The following is a 14,674-nucleotide window of genomic DNA, read 5'->3' on the forward strand; positions in this document are numbered from 1 at the left end:
ATTATTATTATTATTATTATTATTATTATTAATTCGATTTCTATACCGCCCTTCCAAAAATGGCTCAGGGAGGTTTACACAGAGAAATAATACATAAATAAGATGGATCCCTGTCCCCAAAGGGCTCATGATCTAAAAAGAAACAGAAGATAGACACTAGCAACAGTCACTGGAGGTACTGTGCTGGGGGTGGATAGGAAAAATACTCTCTCCTTGCTAAGAGAATCACCACATTAAAAAGGTGCCTCTTTGCCAAGTTAGCAGGGCAATTACAATTCCCATCATCTCCAGCTATAATTTACTATAGCTGGAAACACCACAGGTTGGGAACCTCTGCTTTAGAGTACAAGAGTCATCTGAAGGTCTGAGCCTGATAACCTCACTCTTTCCTCTAGCGCAGGGATGCTCAACTTCGGTCCTCCTGCAGATGTAGGCTTGCAACTCCCATAATCCCTGGCTATTGGCCAATGTGTCTTGGGATTATGGGAGTTGTAGTCCAATAACAGCTCGGGGGCCTAAATTGAGCAGGCTTGCTCTAGTGGAAGTGTTTGTTAAAATAATATATGTATAAACATGAACACCAATTCAACGTGCTGAGAAAGCCCTTCACTAACTCCTGCATTCACAGTTCTGATATACTGTACTAACCAGGGTGGTTTCCTTTTTGCAAAATGTCATTTTGCAAACAGGTATTTAAGGTTTACTATCTTTGCTAAGCATTTCTCTCTACAAGTTTTAAATCTCAAATGCAAGCACTCTCTCTCTCATGGGAACTAGCTCAATAAGAGACATCAAGTCAACGATTTGACTTTGCACACCAAAGACTAACTTTACAGTAATGCAAATCAAAACAAGCAACTGTTATTGATTCTTAATGCAAAGAGCAAAATAAATGTAATTGTTCATTGCACAGTGTTTTTATATGTGCAACATAAACATTAGTTTTCATTAATCTTAACAGAGATTAATTATTGAAGACACAACCTTTATAGAGCCAGTGAAAACTCAAACACAGTGTTCTTCAATGGAGATAGTTTGTACATTTGAGCTGAGAGTCATTATCAACTTAGTGACTGAGTGAAATACATGCATGGGATCAAACAGTACATGGAGTCATCAGTTACTACAAACTCAAGTAAAATGGCAAGCCCACACCAAGCCCAAAGAGAAACCAGTGTGCAATAGATGCAAATCATATTTTTACTCCAGCAATTTAGATAAGTAAAAATGCAACACAAGTTATTTCTCTGGATATCAGAAACTAGTCAATGATCTCTCAGCCTAACCTACCTCACAGGATAAAAATAGCTATGTACACCACTCTGAGCTCCTTGGAGGAAGAGTGGGATACAAGTGTAAAAAGAAAGGAAGAAAGAAAGGAAGAAAGAAAGAAAAATAAAATTGTTTCTAGAGTTGTTCACTATAACAAACATTTGTCACAGGATGATTTGACACATGCATAGGAACATAGAACACTGCCTTTTTACTGAGTCAGACCATTGATTCAGGTAGCTCAGTATTGTTTACCTGTCCTGAAATAATTGACAATTGAATCTTGTGTAATTCCTGGAATCTTGCAAGTGCAAAACAGCATGCGAAACTGATCCATGTCCAGAGGCATATTACCAGATTTATGTACAGGCAACTTTTCCCTACAACAAATACAATAAAATGTTTAAGAAGTATTAACGTTTCATTGAAAACTCAAGCTTTATATTGAGGGTTTTACTGATTGCCATATTTGGCATCCCAAAACCAGTATTTACTAGGTGAGATTGGTTAGTGTGTCCGGAACTTCATTGTCTTCCCACACAGCTTGTGATGTGAATCACTTGCTTGAGTTACCCAAAGCTATTTTGTTTTGCTGAAAACACAAGCAAGGTGCCCTTTGTCTATTTTTTTAGTTACTTGGATTCCAGCTGAGTTTTACGTATGCTTACTCAGAAGGATGTGCCAAAACTCAATTTGGTGTCCGATTCATGGGCACACTCCCTTTAAAACTGAGGGCTTGCAGATGGGAGACATCCCACTGGTGGCAGTCATAACTGGGGGGGAGCACTGCCATTACAGAAATGGCAGCAAGCAGAGGAGCAGGTATGGATCTGCTCTCCCCCATTTTAAAGGGTCTGTGTAAGCCCTCAGTTTTAAAAGGATTGTGCCCACAATTCGGACACTGAATCACGTTTTGGCACATCCCTACTTAAAAGCAGTGCCATGGAGTTCAATGGCATGTATTCCAGTGTGTAGTCTTAATTTATAGAGTGTTGGTATGTGGTATTCTGCCTTAGCACAGAAGATTATTTGTTTATATAGCACCATGTATACAGCACTTTACAAAAGAATGAAGACACATCTTTTCTGCAAGGGGTTTGCAATCTAGGCATCAATACAAAGGAAACAACAGAGGAAGGGGAGGAAAACAGGTAAAAGATACAGGAGGACTACTTTACAGTATTTCAGTTACATATGCTGGACTTATAACAGTAAGGTATGAGGACTACAGCATTGTCCCAAAGGTTCTGTGGAAAAGATGGGTTTTAAGGAGAGATCTAAAGGAGGTACAAGTATCTTGGAGGCAATTACAAGCATATTGGATTGAATTTCACAATTTCTTGGTTCCTTCCAGATTGGCGACACAAAACAATAAAAAAGGACTGGATTTACCAGTGAACATCAGCAACATTTACAGCAAAAATGAATGTGATCAATATTGTATATACCTGTAAGAATGGTTAAATTATGCTTTTAAATTTCTTACGTTCTCATTAGTTCCCAGAATTTCAAGGTATGCCACACACTCATGCATCCTCTTTCTATTTGAGTCCCTTCTTTCACTGGCCAGTAGTGTTCAAGGTAAGGGCCCGGCCCTCCAAAATTATAATAGATTTGTGTTGGAATACGGGCATTAAGATAGGCCACATTCAGCCACCATTCCTCCAGCTGAAAGAAATCACAATTTGTTTATTGTATTTTTATACTGCCCCAAATAAAATAGCTGGGCAATTTACAAATTAAAACACATTATCAATGAAAACCTCAAACCACATCAAGTAAATTAAAATAACCATCAATAAATAACCTGATAAAATAGAGGAGCATCACAATTAGTATCACAAGGAGTTTTTAGACAACCTTTGTTACTTATTTAGATTTGTCACCCATCCCATCCCATGGACTTCCATCCCGCCAAACATCATAGCTGGGATCAGTGTTCTGTCTAACAAGGATTCCCAGATATTGTTGAATACAACTCCCATAATCCCCAAGCAAAAGCCATTGCAGCTGGGGATTCTGGGAGTTGTAGTCAACAACATCTGGGAATCCCTGTTAGAGGGAACACTGGCTGGGATCCAAAAAACACCCTGATCATTTCATCATGTCCAAGAAGGTGTTGGACTTGCTTCTCAAAGGGCAGCACATCCCATGACACATGGGAAAACACACAAATAAGTAGTTATTTGGATCCTGACCCAAAAGCTGCCAAAAATTGTATGAAAATAGAAAAAATGTTAAGTTTCTATTTGCAGTTTGAAATAAACCAGTGTCTCCTGTTTTGTTCAACTACAAACTATTTTTATTTGCACAAACTATTGTTAGTTAACATAACTGGTTAACCATCCTAGTTTCCCCTGCTAACTGGGCAAAGAGGCACCTTTTAAAGAAGTGATTCTCTTTATTTAGCAGGGGGAGAGCAACTGGCCCTATCCATCCCCAGGACAGTACTCCTCTCCAGTGACTGTTGCTGGTGCCTATCTTATATTTCTTTTTAGATTGTGAGCCCTTTGGCGACAGGGATCCATCTCTCTCTCTCTCTCCCTGTAAACCACTGTGGAAACTGTAGTTGAAAAACGGTATATAAATATTTGTTGTAGTAGTAGTTTGACAGCTATGGCTTGCATAAATCATAGTTTTCTGTAGTTGGACAAAATGGAAAACTACAGTTTGTTACAAATTGCAAACATAAGCTTAATATTTCTTCTTCTTGTACATTAAGGAAGGGAAGAAGGGGGAATGCAGAAGTCCAAGGCTCACTGTGGGGCATTTTCATAAATACAAACCATGATTTGTTGTTACACCTGAATGAGACTAATATGAGTGACTTTTTCCACAAGAATAAGGGACAAAGCAGTGCGTCCAATGTGTAATATTTCTACAATTCAATCATTGCATCCTTTTATTCTTGTCCATTATTAGTCTGGGGGGAGGGGAATGGATATAGTTGCATGCATTTATGCTCATGCTAGCTTAAAAACATACCCAATTCCTCTTCACTTTCGCTCTTTCAATTAATTTTTGATGCAGCTGCTTCCCAATCCCATTCTCAAATTTTTTCACTATGTCCTCAGTTTTTTTATATTCTTCTTGATTTAGGAAAGGTCTCACTGTAAAACACAAATGTTCATTTAAAGAATAAATGATCTGAACACATTTAAGTCTCTATTTCAAGTTGTATTTATGCTTCTAAGTTGTTCTAAATTAGTTTGCAAGAAAATATGGAGCTATTTTCACATCCTAGACTTGGGACTGTGTTTTTGCAATATTTATGTACCTCATTAGCAGTGTTCCCTCTAACAGGGATTCCAAGTAGTTGACTACAACTCCAAGAATCTCCAGCTGCAATGGCTTTTGCTTGGGGATTATGGGAGTTGTAGTCAACATCTGGGAATCCCTGTTAGAGGGAACGCTGCTTGTGAGGCTTATATATTATCGTTTGAATTTAACAGAGTCCATTCTTCCCCACCAGGGCAATTTCCTTACTGTAGAATTTGTAAGCTTCTCAATCTCCTAGTGCTTTGCTAAATTCAAGGCCATCCTATTCCATGGCATAGCTTCAAACTATCCCATCTGAAGCAAAACGATCTATGATCTGGTGAGGAATAATGCTTTAATGCTCTGCTTTTAGGCTTCCCAGAGACATCTGGGTGGGCACTGAAAGTAACAGAAACTGGACTTCACAGATTTTTTTGTCCGGTCCAATAGTGCTCTTAAGTTCTTATCTTAGTTTCCATCCACCACTGATAACAGAGAATGGCAATCCTATACACTCTTAAAGGTAAAGGTAAAGTGTGCCGTCAAGTCGATTTCGACCCCTGGTGCCCACCAAGCCCTGTGGTTTTCTTTGGTAGAATACAGAAGGGGTTTACTATTGCCTCCTCTCACACAGTATGAGATGATGCCTTTCAGCATCTTCCTATATCGCTGCTGCCTGATATAGTATCAGTGGGGATTCGAACCGGCAACCTTCTGTTTACTTGGCAATAAAGTGCCTTGATTTCACATAATATATTTCAAGTAGGTGTGCATAAGATCACAGTCTTGGACTATAATTAACAGCCTGCACAGAAGCATAGCAATAGGCAGGGGTGGTTGGTACAAACACGAGCCCTAAGAAGTGGAAAGTGAGCCATAGGTACAGTGTGTGGGACTCCCATTCCTCTCCGCCCCAGCTACTCCTCTTCTCTCCTCCTCTCTCATCTTAACCTTCCCTGAGCCCAGCAGGCTGGTAATTCATCCAGCTGGGGATTGAACTTGCCAACTGGGCAGTTGAATTCAGTCCCCAACTGGGCAAATTAGCAGCCTGCTGGGCATGAGGCGAGATGAGATAAGGGAGCCAGGACGGGGCAGAACAGGAGCCTAACACACTGCACCCATGGCTCATTTTCTGCCTCCCACCCCAGATCATTCATACTGGCTGCCACTGGCATTACACTGGTATAGTCCCTGAATGATCCCTTAAGGACACAGTTATTATAATACAATCCTAGGCATATCTACTCAGAAGTCAATCCCACATTTCAAGTGCAAAGGATTGCAGCCAGTTCTTGGATGGAAAAATCTGACAAGTTGCTTGATCCTTTTATGAAATCTAGTTATGATAATGAGATCTGCAAGTTTTAATAAGTTTACCTGGTGGATTCCATGGGAGGTGATTTTAATCAGTGTGGTGAAACTGTAATTGCTAGAGACAAGAACAAAGGCTAAAGGGAGTGCAGGTGGACCTTCCTCAGGGGAGGGGGAGCAAGCACGTGTACCAAGGAGGGCTAAGTGGCGGAGGGAGGTGGCGTGGTGCAGGAGAGAGGCAAGATACCATTTTGTGCGTTCATGCAAAAGGGTCATCGGATGAATGGTACTGGAATGAAGTGATCCTGGGGATGTGATGGCCAGCGCGGTTCGTGTCCGATCCCAACCGATTTAAAACCAGCTGCCTGTTGCGGCCGAGGCACCTTGAGAGGGAATGCTGTTTCTCTCTTGCATTGGTGGGGCGTTGTGGTCCCTCGGCCCCCTTTAATCCCCTGGTCTGCACAGCCGGTGGAAGACGGCGGTCCCCTTTATGACCTCGCTGGGTGGGGGGGACAACCTCTGGCCGGGATCATGCCACGGTGAGGGCTAAGCGGTGGAGGGAGGGAGGAGGGCTTCCTTGGCTCGCCTCACAGCGACGTGCGGGCAGCATGTGGGACCACGTGAGCTGTGTGGCCCCAAAGGCAGGCTGGTGTGATCAGCACGTGCAGGGGAGTTGGGAGAGGGGCGCAGAAGCACGCTCTGCAAGAGAGGATGGGGGAACACCTGCTACACTCTGGTGTGCGAGCACAAAAGTGGCAGCTCTTGAACCCAGGCAACCTTCTGAGCGCGGTCCGGTGCACCATTGCCTCGCCCACCCTGAACAGTGCCTCGTCTCTCCAGTGATAAAGACGAGGCATCCACCACTACAGTGCCCCGTGCCCCCCGCCATCTCAGAATTGCCCCCTTCCCTTTAACACCAGGTCCCCACTGCTTAATTTAACTTAATTTCAGTGGCCACCTACTAACTAACTAACCGGATCCTGACTAACGTTGTCTGGATCCGGCCCTGCGACTACACAGCTCCTGCTAAAACTCCACCTCCATCATGAGAGGGTTAAACTGTAGACTTCGGGCTCTGCTGATAACTTGCCCAGCTCATCCAGCCTGATGAAGAGTTTTGGGGAATTCAAAAGCTTGCTTGTGTGTTGTTTTCATTGGCCCCATGTAGCTTTTGAATTTTTCTAATGGCCCAACATCCCCTTTCCATTGAGTAATTGCAAACACCCCCACCCTGCACATACTGAAGACATACTGGAGACATATTTGTTCACCCAGGCCTTTAGATTCAGGGATTCTCAACCTTGGGTCCCCAGATGTTGGTGGACTTCAACTCCCATAATCCACAGTCATAATGCCATTGTGGCTGGGAGTTATGGGAATTTAAGTCCACCAATATCTGGGGATCCAAGGTTGAGAACCCCTAATATTCCATGTTTGCAAAAGATTCTAAATTTAATTATTTTAATGCTTATATTATTTTAATTGTAAATTGCCCATAGATGCAAGTTTTGGGCAGTATAGAAGTCTGTTAAATAGATAGATAGACAGATAGATAAGATTAACTTAAACTTGAAACTCCTTTACTAACTACTGGTCCGGGAAACTGCGCATGAAGAATGTAGCAGTTCTTGAAACTCTGCACAAAGAATTTGACGGTCCTTGACTCCAAAAAGGTTGAGAAGCACTGCTCTAGACTCCTGATCATCTTGGTTGCCCTCTTTTGCATCTTTCCCAGTTCTACAATGTCCTTCTTTAGAAGTGGTGACCATGCAGTCTTGAGGAAATGTTTTCCAAGTAGAAAAGGAAGAAGGGAATTGTAGAAGGGAAACACCTATCATGGCAACAGGCCATAAAGAGGATCCCATTTGGGAATATTTTAATGAAGTCCTCATACCTGTGGTTAAGAAAGACATGCGTGTGAAATGCAAACAGCGCAACAACAAAATACAAGTCCTGTTTGCCTGAATCAAACCTACATCTATCTCTAAATACATATGAAGGTTATATTAAGACAGCAAGAATGTAGAAAATGATTAAATAGAATCTTCGTGACAAGTAATTTAAATCGTTAAAATTGAGTCCTTCTGTGAAGCAATTTAAATCATGATTAAAATCAAATCAACCCTGGTGTCACCAAAGCAAAGGCAGGACTGGAAGAGAGAACTGTTGCAATGAGTACATCTTTATCTTGGGTTGGGCAGTAATCAATTTAACACTGATCCTTTCACAGTTTCAAGTTCTTCCCACTTGTTTGTCTTTAAAAAATGTTTGAGTTGAATCAGATTGTTCAAACTTTACACAGCCCAACAGCATATGTTTTATGAACTTGGTTGGCTTAAATATTAGGAAAAAGCAGTGAAACACATAAATATGTTTTTCATGCTAACTCTCCCACAACTGAAATTGCCTAGAACCTTCAGATTTTAATTTTTATATTATATTATTAAATCACTTGTACCCAGACCTTTAGTCTTTCTACTCCCCGAGATTTCACATTAAGACAACAAGATTAGTAACAATGCAACACAATTGAAAACCATTTAGAAAAGTCAAAATAACAATACAATGAAAGCAGTTCACATTTCAGCAGAGACTAAAACCAGATCAAGATAGTGAAAAGGCCTGAATGAAAAAATGTTCTTTCCCTGGCACCAAAACAACAAATGAGTAAGCACCAGGTGAGTCTTAGGGGTGTGCACAAAACCAGGTTTCCCGGTTTGGTTTGAGTCTGAACTGGACTGCAACTGGACAGGCATGTTTGGTTTCATGCACCCCTGAACACCTCGCAGTTCGGTTCGAGCCAGTTCGGGGGTAATTTTTTTTTTTAACTCACTGCCTCCGGGGACACTGCTGCAGCCATGGGGTGGACTCCGGAGGCTCCCCCTCCCGCTGCCAGCCTCCTCTGGCATCATAATGGCCAGTTTTCGGCCTGTTCCAGGCCTCTGTGTAGTTGCGGTGGCCATTTTGGAGTCCTCCATGTATGTGCAATGGACACCTGCGTGACCCCAATACCGGGGGGAGGCCGACAGGGGGAGGGGAAACTTCCGGAGACCTCCCCCTGGGAGGTGATGAGTTTGTTTAAAGGATTAAAAACAAACAAACAATTAGAACCCCCAAACTGGCGGGTGTGGGTGGGTGTTTGGCTCTATCTCGAGCCGAACCAGGGCCGGTTCAGTTCGAGGCTGGCTTGACTTTGAGCCCTCAAACTGGGCTGAATTAGAAACAGCTCACACATCCCTAGTGAGTCTCCCTGAGGAAGGCATTCCATAGACATAATGCCACAACCTAGAAAACTCTCTCGCCAGTTAGTGGGAAAGGCAGGCAAACATGGAGAAGAGTCATAATCTAATCATAGCATGAAGATGATGATAGCATGGAGACAGGTAGATAAGGGAGAAAGTACTTCATATATGAACATATGAGGCTAAAATGATGACAATCCAAATACTATTTCCATCAGTTAGCTAGCCTCTGCCCACAATACAAGTTATTAGGCAGTTATTAAAAACTGATATACCTGAATCGAGGTATTTCTTTAAAGATTCATCAAGAGCAGGAACTGGCAACGAAGGAAGAGAATTCTGATACTGAAACGTATGTTCTTCAGAAGAATCACTCACTTGGTTTTCCATGATCTTGATCTAGAGCAAACAGTAATTTTCTATTGAGAAGCTGATTGTATTCCTTGCTCTACTATTAATGAATTTTAGTTGGAACTTTGACACTTGCAGTGTAATAAACATGAAAGCCAATAAAAGAACAAAGCATTATCACTCATTTGCACATTTAGGCCTGAAGAATATTTATTAAAAAGAATTCTGACTGTGCATACTATTACACATAAGTAGCACCATATTTCATATGTGTGACTTGCCATAAAAGAATTGAATTCTTGAAAAAACATTAGGTATCACAAATATAACAAAGGAAGCAGAACTAGTTGTAATATTATGTTTTAACTGAAGTACAAATAAGTAATTTTGGGTATTATGTAGCACCCAGACCTTCATGTGGGGCTAACCTATCAGACAGCTCCCCACATTCCTCTGAACTTCCCGAGGCTGTGCAGTTTGTACACACAAAACGTTTTTTCCTTCAGACTAGCAAACAGTACCACAGCTATCCTCCCTCCCCATTCAAAGCAAGGTTATCACTCCTGTACTGGCAGTGGGCACGTATCAGAGAAACTGATAATATTTATCATGTTTATATATCTTCTGATATGTGTATCTCTAGGCGGTGTACACAATTTAAACCAATTAATATAAAACAGAGTAAAAGCAAAACAATTTCACAGAATAAAAAAGCTAAAACAATTTCATGGGATTAAAAAATAGCTATGCCGAGAAGTGCTGCTGCAATATTTGGGTTGAATACAGGTAAAATTCACGTGCAGCATCTGCTCTGGGAGGTGGAAGGGAACCTCTGCTTTGAACTTTTCTCTCAGCTTGCTGCCCTAAGTATCAAGGCAAAGTTTCCCTTTGTTCCTCTCCAAACTCTGAGCCCTAGTCCCCTACCAGAACTTTTGAACATCTAATTTCCCTACACTTCCCCAGGATATTTGGGCCTTCTCCACTGCTCTCCCAAAGCTTTGGAATGTGCTCCCTGCTGAAATAAGAGCCTCCCTATGTCTGACAACTTATTAAGTCCTTAAGGTCCCATCTGTTCAGCCACGCTTTTAATTAAATACTGCTTTCATAGTTTTTAACACTGTTTTAAAATTTTAAATTCTTGTAACGTTTTAACTTTTTCTGTTGTCATTTGTATTGTTGTATTGTAAACCACCCAGAGACGCAAGTTTGGGGCTGTATAAAAGTATGTTAAATAAATTTTAAAAATGCAGTAACCTATAGATCTTATGATATTCAGAACATTCTATACAGCAATGGGGATTGGCGGTGGGGGGGGGGAGACACTCATCCTCACAGCCTTTCAATATTTTCAATTTATGTGCAATAAAAGTGCAGTTGTTGTCTTTCAGCTCTCCCTACACTGCAGACTTATAGAGGTTACATACCTCTATAGATTCCCCCAAATAATCTGATCAAGGGTTACTTGATGAGATGCTTAGAGTTCTCCATGAGAGATCACTAGCCTCACTGCCCTGTCACAGAACTAAATTCCCAGACTTCCCTGGGAACAAATGTCAAGTCAGTTTAATTATGCAACGTTAACAAGGCCCTCAAGGTATCATTTCTATTTGTGGGGAGATCATATTTTGCATGCTCAATCTCAAATCAAAATCCCATTAGGTTTTTAGGGTTTTGCAGCACAAGTAGAGGGGCGACTCAGATTATCATCCCTCTTACTCAATTAAAGGATGTCCCAGCAATGTGTCTGGATGTCCTGCAATGACGTCAGGGTGGGCATTCTCTCAGTGTGTTCCTGTCCTGATTCCACAATGATAATAGGTGATCACGTGAACCAGTGCAGTAAGAATTTGCAAAGGTGCCATACTAAAACAGTATGATCTGACATGCATTCTTCCAAAGCGCATTTTACATTTGTGAAATAGAGAGGGGGGGCGGGGCTTTCCTGTTTCTCTCCCTACGTCTCTTATTACTAGCAGCATGTATAAAAAGTGTTTAGGGTAGGCACTGCCATTTCTTTATTGCTTTTTATGAAACATAATGCATGACCATGACACTGAATCCTTGCATCACTATTCTAATCCTATTGCACATTTGACTGGGCACTTTGATTTGGAAGGGACTTCTGGTTCATGCTGTACTTATTCAGGCCGATTAGGAAATATGCATCGGAGATCGGACTCTGTCCCTCAGCTCTCATTATTTGTTGCCATTTCTTATTTCTATGCCACCTATGGCAGTGTGCAAAAAGTTAAAACAAGCCATTCCTGTCCAATCAGCCAAGCTCACGACCAGTGAGACCGGTTTTCAGGGTGCAGAAAGTTAGTTAGTGAATGTATACAACTGCAGCCCTGCAGGTCTGTTAACAGCAGCAAACCCGGGGGGGGGGGGCAGCGGGGAGGGAATCTTGAAGCATCTAAAGAACTAACAGGGATCTATTGTGCCAAGATGCATTTGATGAAGTGCGTTTTTGAAGTCTATAAAAGCAGAAGCCACAATATGTCAGTCTTTAAGGGACCACAAAGCGAGAGAGAGAGAGAGAGAGAGAGAGATAATGTGTTTTAAAGTGACTGTGAGCCTCTCTTTCCTGGGAAAAGAAGGCGTTACATTTGCATGCATTTTTGCAGAACGTGTCGGTTTTGGACACTGGTTGCCCCCCGCACCGTCACTGAGAGGGACACTGCTATTGTCAGTAGCCCTGAAGATGCGGGGACGGCTTATAGGGAGGGACATAAAAGAAGAAAAAGAGGGAAGGAAAGGCAGCCATCCCCAGGAAACTCGGAGAAGAGGAGCGGACGGAGGCGCGCCCCTGACGGCAGGTTTGCAAGATCTGTAGAGACTGAGCCCCCACTTGCGCGGCCTAGCCCAGGCGCTTCGCAGGCCCCGCGGCTTCTCCTCACCTCCCAAGCTGTCGCTGGTTGCTGAGGTGGTGGCGGCGGTCGTCGTCGTCCGTCCCTCTCCCTTCGCAACACCGGCTGCCGCTGGACTGGGTTGCGCTGCTCTACGGAGGGAGGCGACGCCGCCTTCTCCTGCTCCGTTCCTCCCCTTCGCTCTCACCTTTGCCCTACATTCCAGCCAGCCCAGCGAGGGAGGGAGGAGAAAGCGCTGGCGCTCGGCCCTGCCTCTCCTCCGAGGCGGAGTTCGCGGTCGTGGGCAGGGCTGGTTGGCTGGCGGGCGCAGGGCCTACTCGGGGGGGCCTGGAGGGATGCAACTGCCACCGGGCACCTTTCCAGTCTCTCCCTTCTTCTCGCCCGCTGCTGCCCCCAACTGGGCGGGGAGTAGCCCGCTGCCCCGCTCCCCTTCCCCCGCTCCCCTTCGGGAAGGCGGCGGGTGGGGAAGAGAAAAGCAAGTCGTCGGGCGGCTCCTCCTCCTCTCGCCCGCACTAATCCCCCCACGCCCTGCGAAGCGCCCTCGCTGGCTGCGTCCCCTCCACGGACAACCCGAGTCCGCGCCCCCCAGCCCGCAGCCCCTCTTCTGTGCACCTCTGCGCGCTTCTAGGGGCTCATTTTAAAAGTTTGCCTTCCGCCTCCGATAACCTTTTACCGGGCACGGGCAGCAACAAACAATTCAAACCCCCTACTGCACCCACCCGGGACGGTATGACACCATTCAGTTTCATGCGCGGGACCGCCCTATTTCTTTCCTAGTCCACAATTACCATTTCCCCCGCTAGGCTTGAGTCTCATCTGACCCATATGTTATTTCATTCCTAGATGAAACTAAGATAGAAGGGAAACACCACCCTATATTTATATCTCATAGGCCATGTGGTTTTCTTGGTAGAGTAGTTTACCATTGCCTTCTCCCACGCAGTCTGAAATTATGCCTTTGTTGTTGTCACTGAAGTGGTCTGCCTCCGGCACCTTCCTATATCGCTGCTGCCCAATATAGGTGCCTGCTTGCTTTAGCTGGGCAGCTGGGATGACCGTCACGCTTTGGGTGACCCTACTGGGAGTATATCTCCCGCTGTACTTTGCTCATGCCTCCCAGGAACACCCCACCACCATGATGAGGCAGCATAGCAGGACTTGGTGGGGTGGGGGTAATGAAGGCATTGAAGTGGTGGATAGCGTCTGCCTTCGTCAACAGTAAAGGATCCAGCAGTCTAGAAATACGCCTCAGATTAGCACTTGGTAGGGCTATGATGAAAGGATATTCAGATGCCATGACGTGTCTATACCTACAAAGAATCAAATCATTGAGACAGTGGTTTTTCCTGTGACACTCTATGGATGCAAAAGCTGGATTTTGAAGAAGCAAGATAGAAAAAGCATTGACGCTTTGAACTTTGGTGCTGGAGAAGACTTTTGAGGATACCATGGACAGCCAGGAAAACAAACAAATGGATCATAGAACAAATCAATCCAGAATTTTCACTCAAGGCACAAATGACCAGGCTCAAACTATCATACTTCGGACACATGTGAAGATCCAGCTCCCTTGAGAAGTCCATAATGCTGAGAAAAGTGAAGAAAAGGACGACCAGCTGTAAGGTGGATAGACTCGATTATGACAGCAATGAATGCACCACTGAGAGACCTTAAAGTCCAAGCTGAAGACAGATCATCCTGGAGAGAATCTATCTATGTGGTTGCTAAGAGTCAACACTGATGTGACAGCATTTAATCAATCAGTCTCATAGGCACTGCCTGAGTGCAACCTTTGAAAAAGCTTTCCGTTCTCTACATTTTCCCCTAAAGCCAAACAGCCAGCAATGTACCAGGGAGGGACAGAAGCAAGGCAAAATAGAGACTGCCCCAGTAAAAAAGGACAGTTGCAACACAAATGTTATTTAAAGCACTTAACAATAAAGATGGAGATATTTCACTTCAGAAGATGAATAATGAAGTTCCCCATACCTTGTTCATCTTTTAAAGCAGTGTTTTTATATTTCCGTTGGTTGAGGAACCCCTGCAAGGACAGCATCTCCTCTCCTGAAACCCTGCAAAATCCTACCTCCTCTCCCTGTGTCCCCAAAGAATAAAGTAAAATCTATGATTTGTTTAATCATTACAACATTAAAAGATAAAAATGTCTATTTACACATTTCGGGGGAGGGTTTGTTTATTGATTTTATTTTATTTGTATACCGCCCTTCCAAAATGGCTCAGGGCGGTTTACAATTAAAACACACCACTAAAACAGTAAAGAGCTAAAACAAATTAAAAAACAATATAACAATTAACAATTTTTAAACATTTGAAAACAACAATTAAACAATGACAGTGATTAAAAACCCCGAA

The 14,674-nt window shown here is 43.2% G+C and overlaps 1 protein-coding gene across 6 annotated transcripts in view; it reads right to left on the reverse strand.

The window, feature by feature from the left end:
- The window catches only part of CROT (carnitine O-octanoyltransferase), a 43,172-nt gene that overhangs the window by 17,543 nt on the left and 10,955 nt on the right, over positions 1 to 14,674 (reverse strand). For 4 of the 6 annotated variants that reach the window (XR_008310226.1, XM_053263959.1, XM_053263962.1 and 1 more), the window contains exons 2-5: positions 9,359 to 9,482; positions 4,258 to 4,382; positions 2,759 to 2,940; positions 1,528 to 1,652 (exon numbers count right to left, since the gene is read on the reverse strand). Coding sequence is in view for 5 of the 6 variants with exons in the window: in XM_053263959.1 (XP_053119934.1) it covers positions 1,528 to 1,652; positions 2,759 to 2,940; positions 4,258 to 4,382; positions 9,359 to 9,482 (556 nt within the window). In the remaining variant the exon portion in view is untranslated. Of the gene's footprint in view, positions 1 to 1,527; positions 1,653 to 2,758; positions 2,941 to 4,257; positions 4,383 to 9,358; positions 9,483 to 12,331; positions 13,027 to 14,290; positions 14,387 to 14,674 lie in introns of those variants that run through there. The other 2 variants (XM_053263960.1, XM_053263961.1) reach the window with 2 other exon arrangements.

The sequence above is a fragment of the Hemicordylus capensis genome, chromosome 6 (assembly GCF_027244095.1).
Source record: "Hemicordylus capensis ecotype Gifberg chromosome 6, rHemCap1.1.pri, whole genome shotgun sequence".
In the NCBI taxonomy this organism is placed as follows: Eukaryota; Metazoa; Chordata; class Lepidosauria; order Squamata; family Cordylidae; genus Hemicordylus; species Hemicordylus capensis.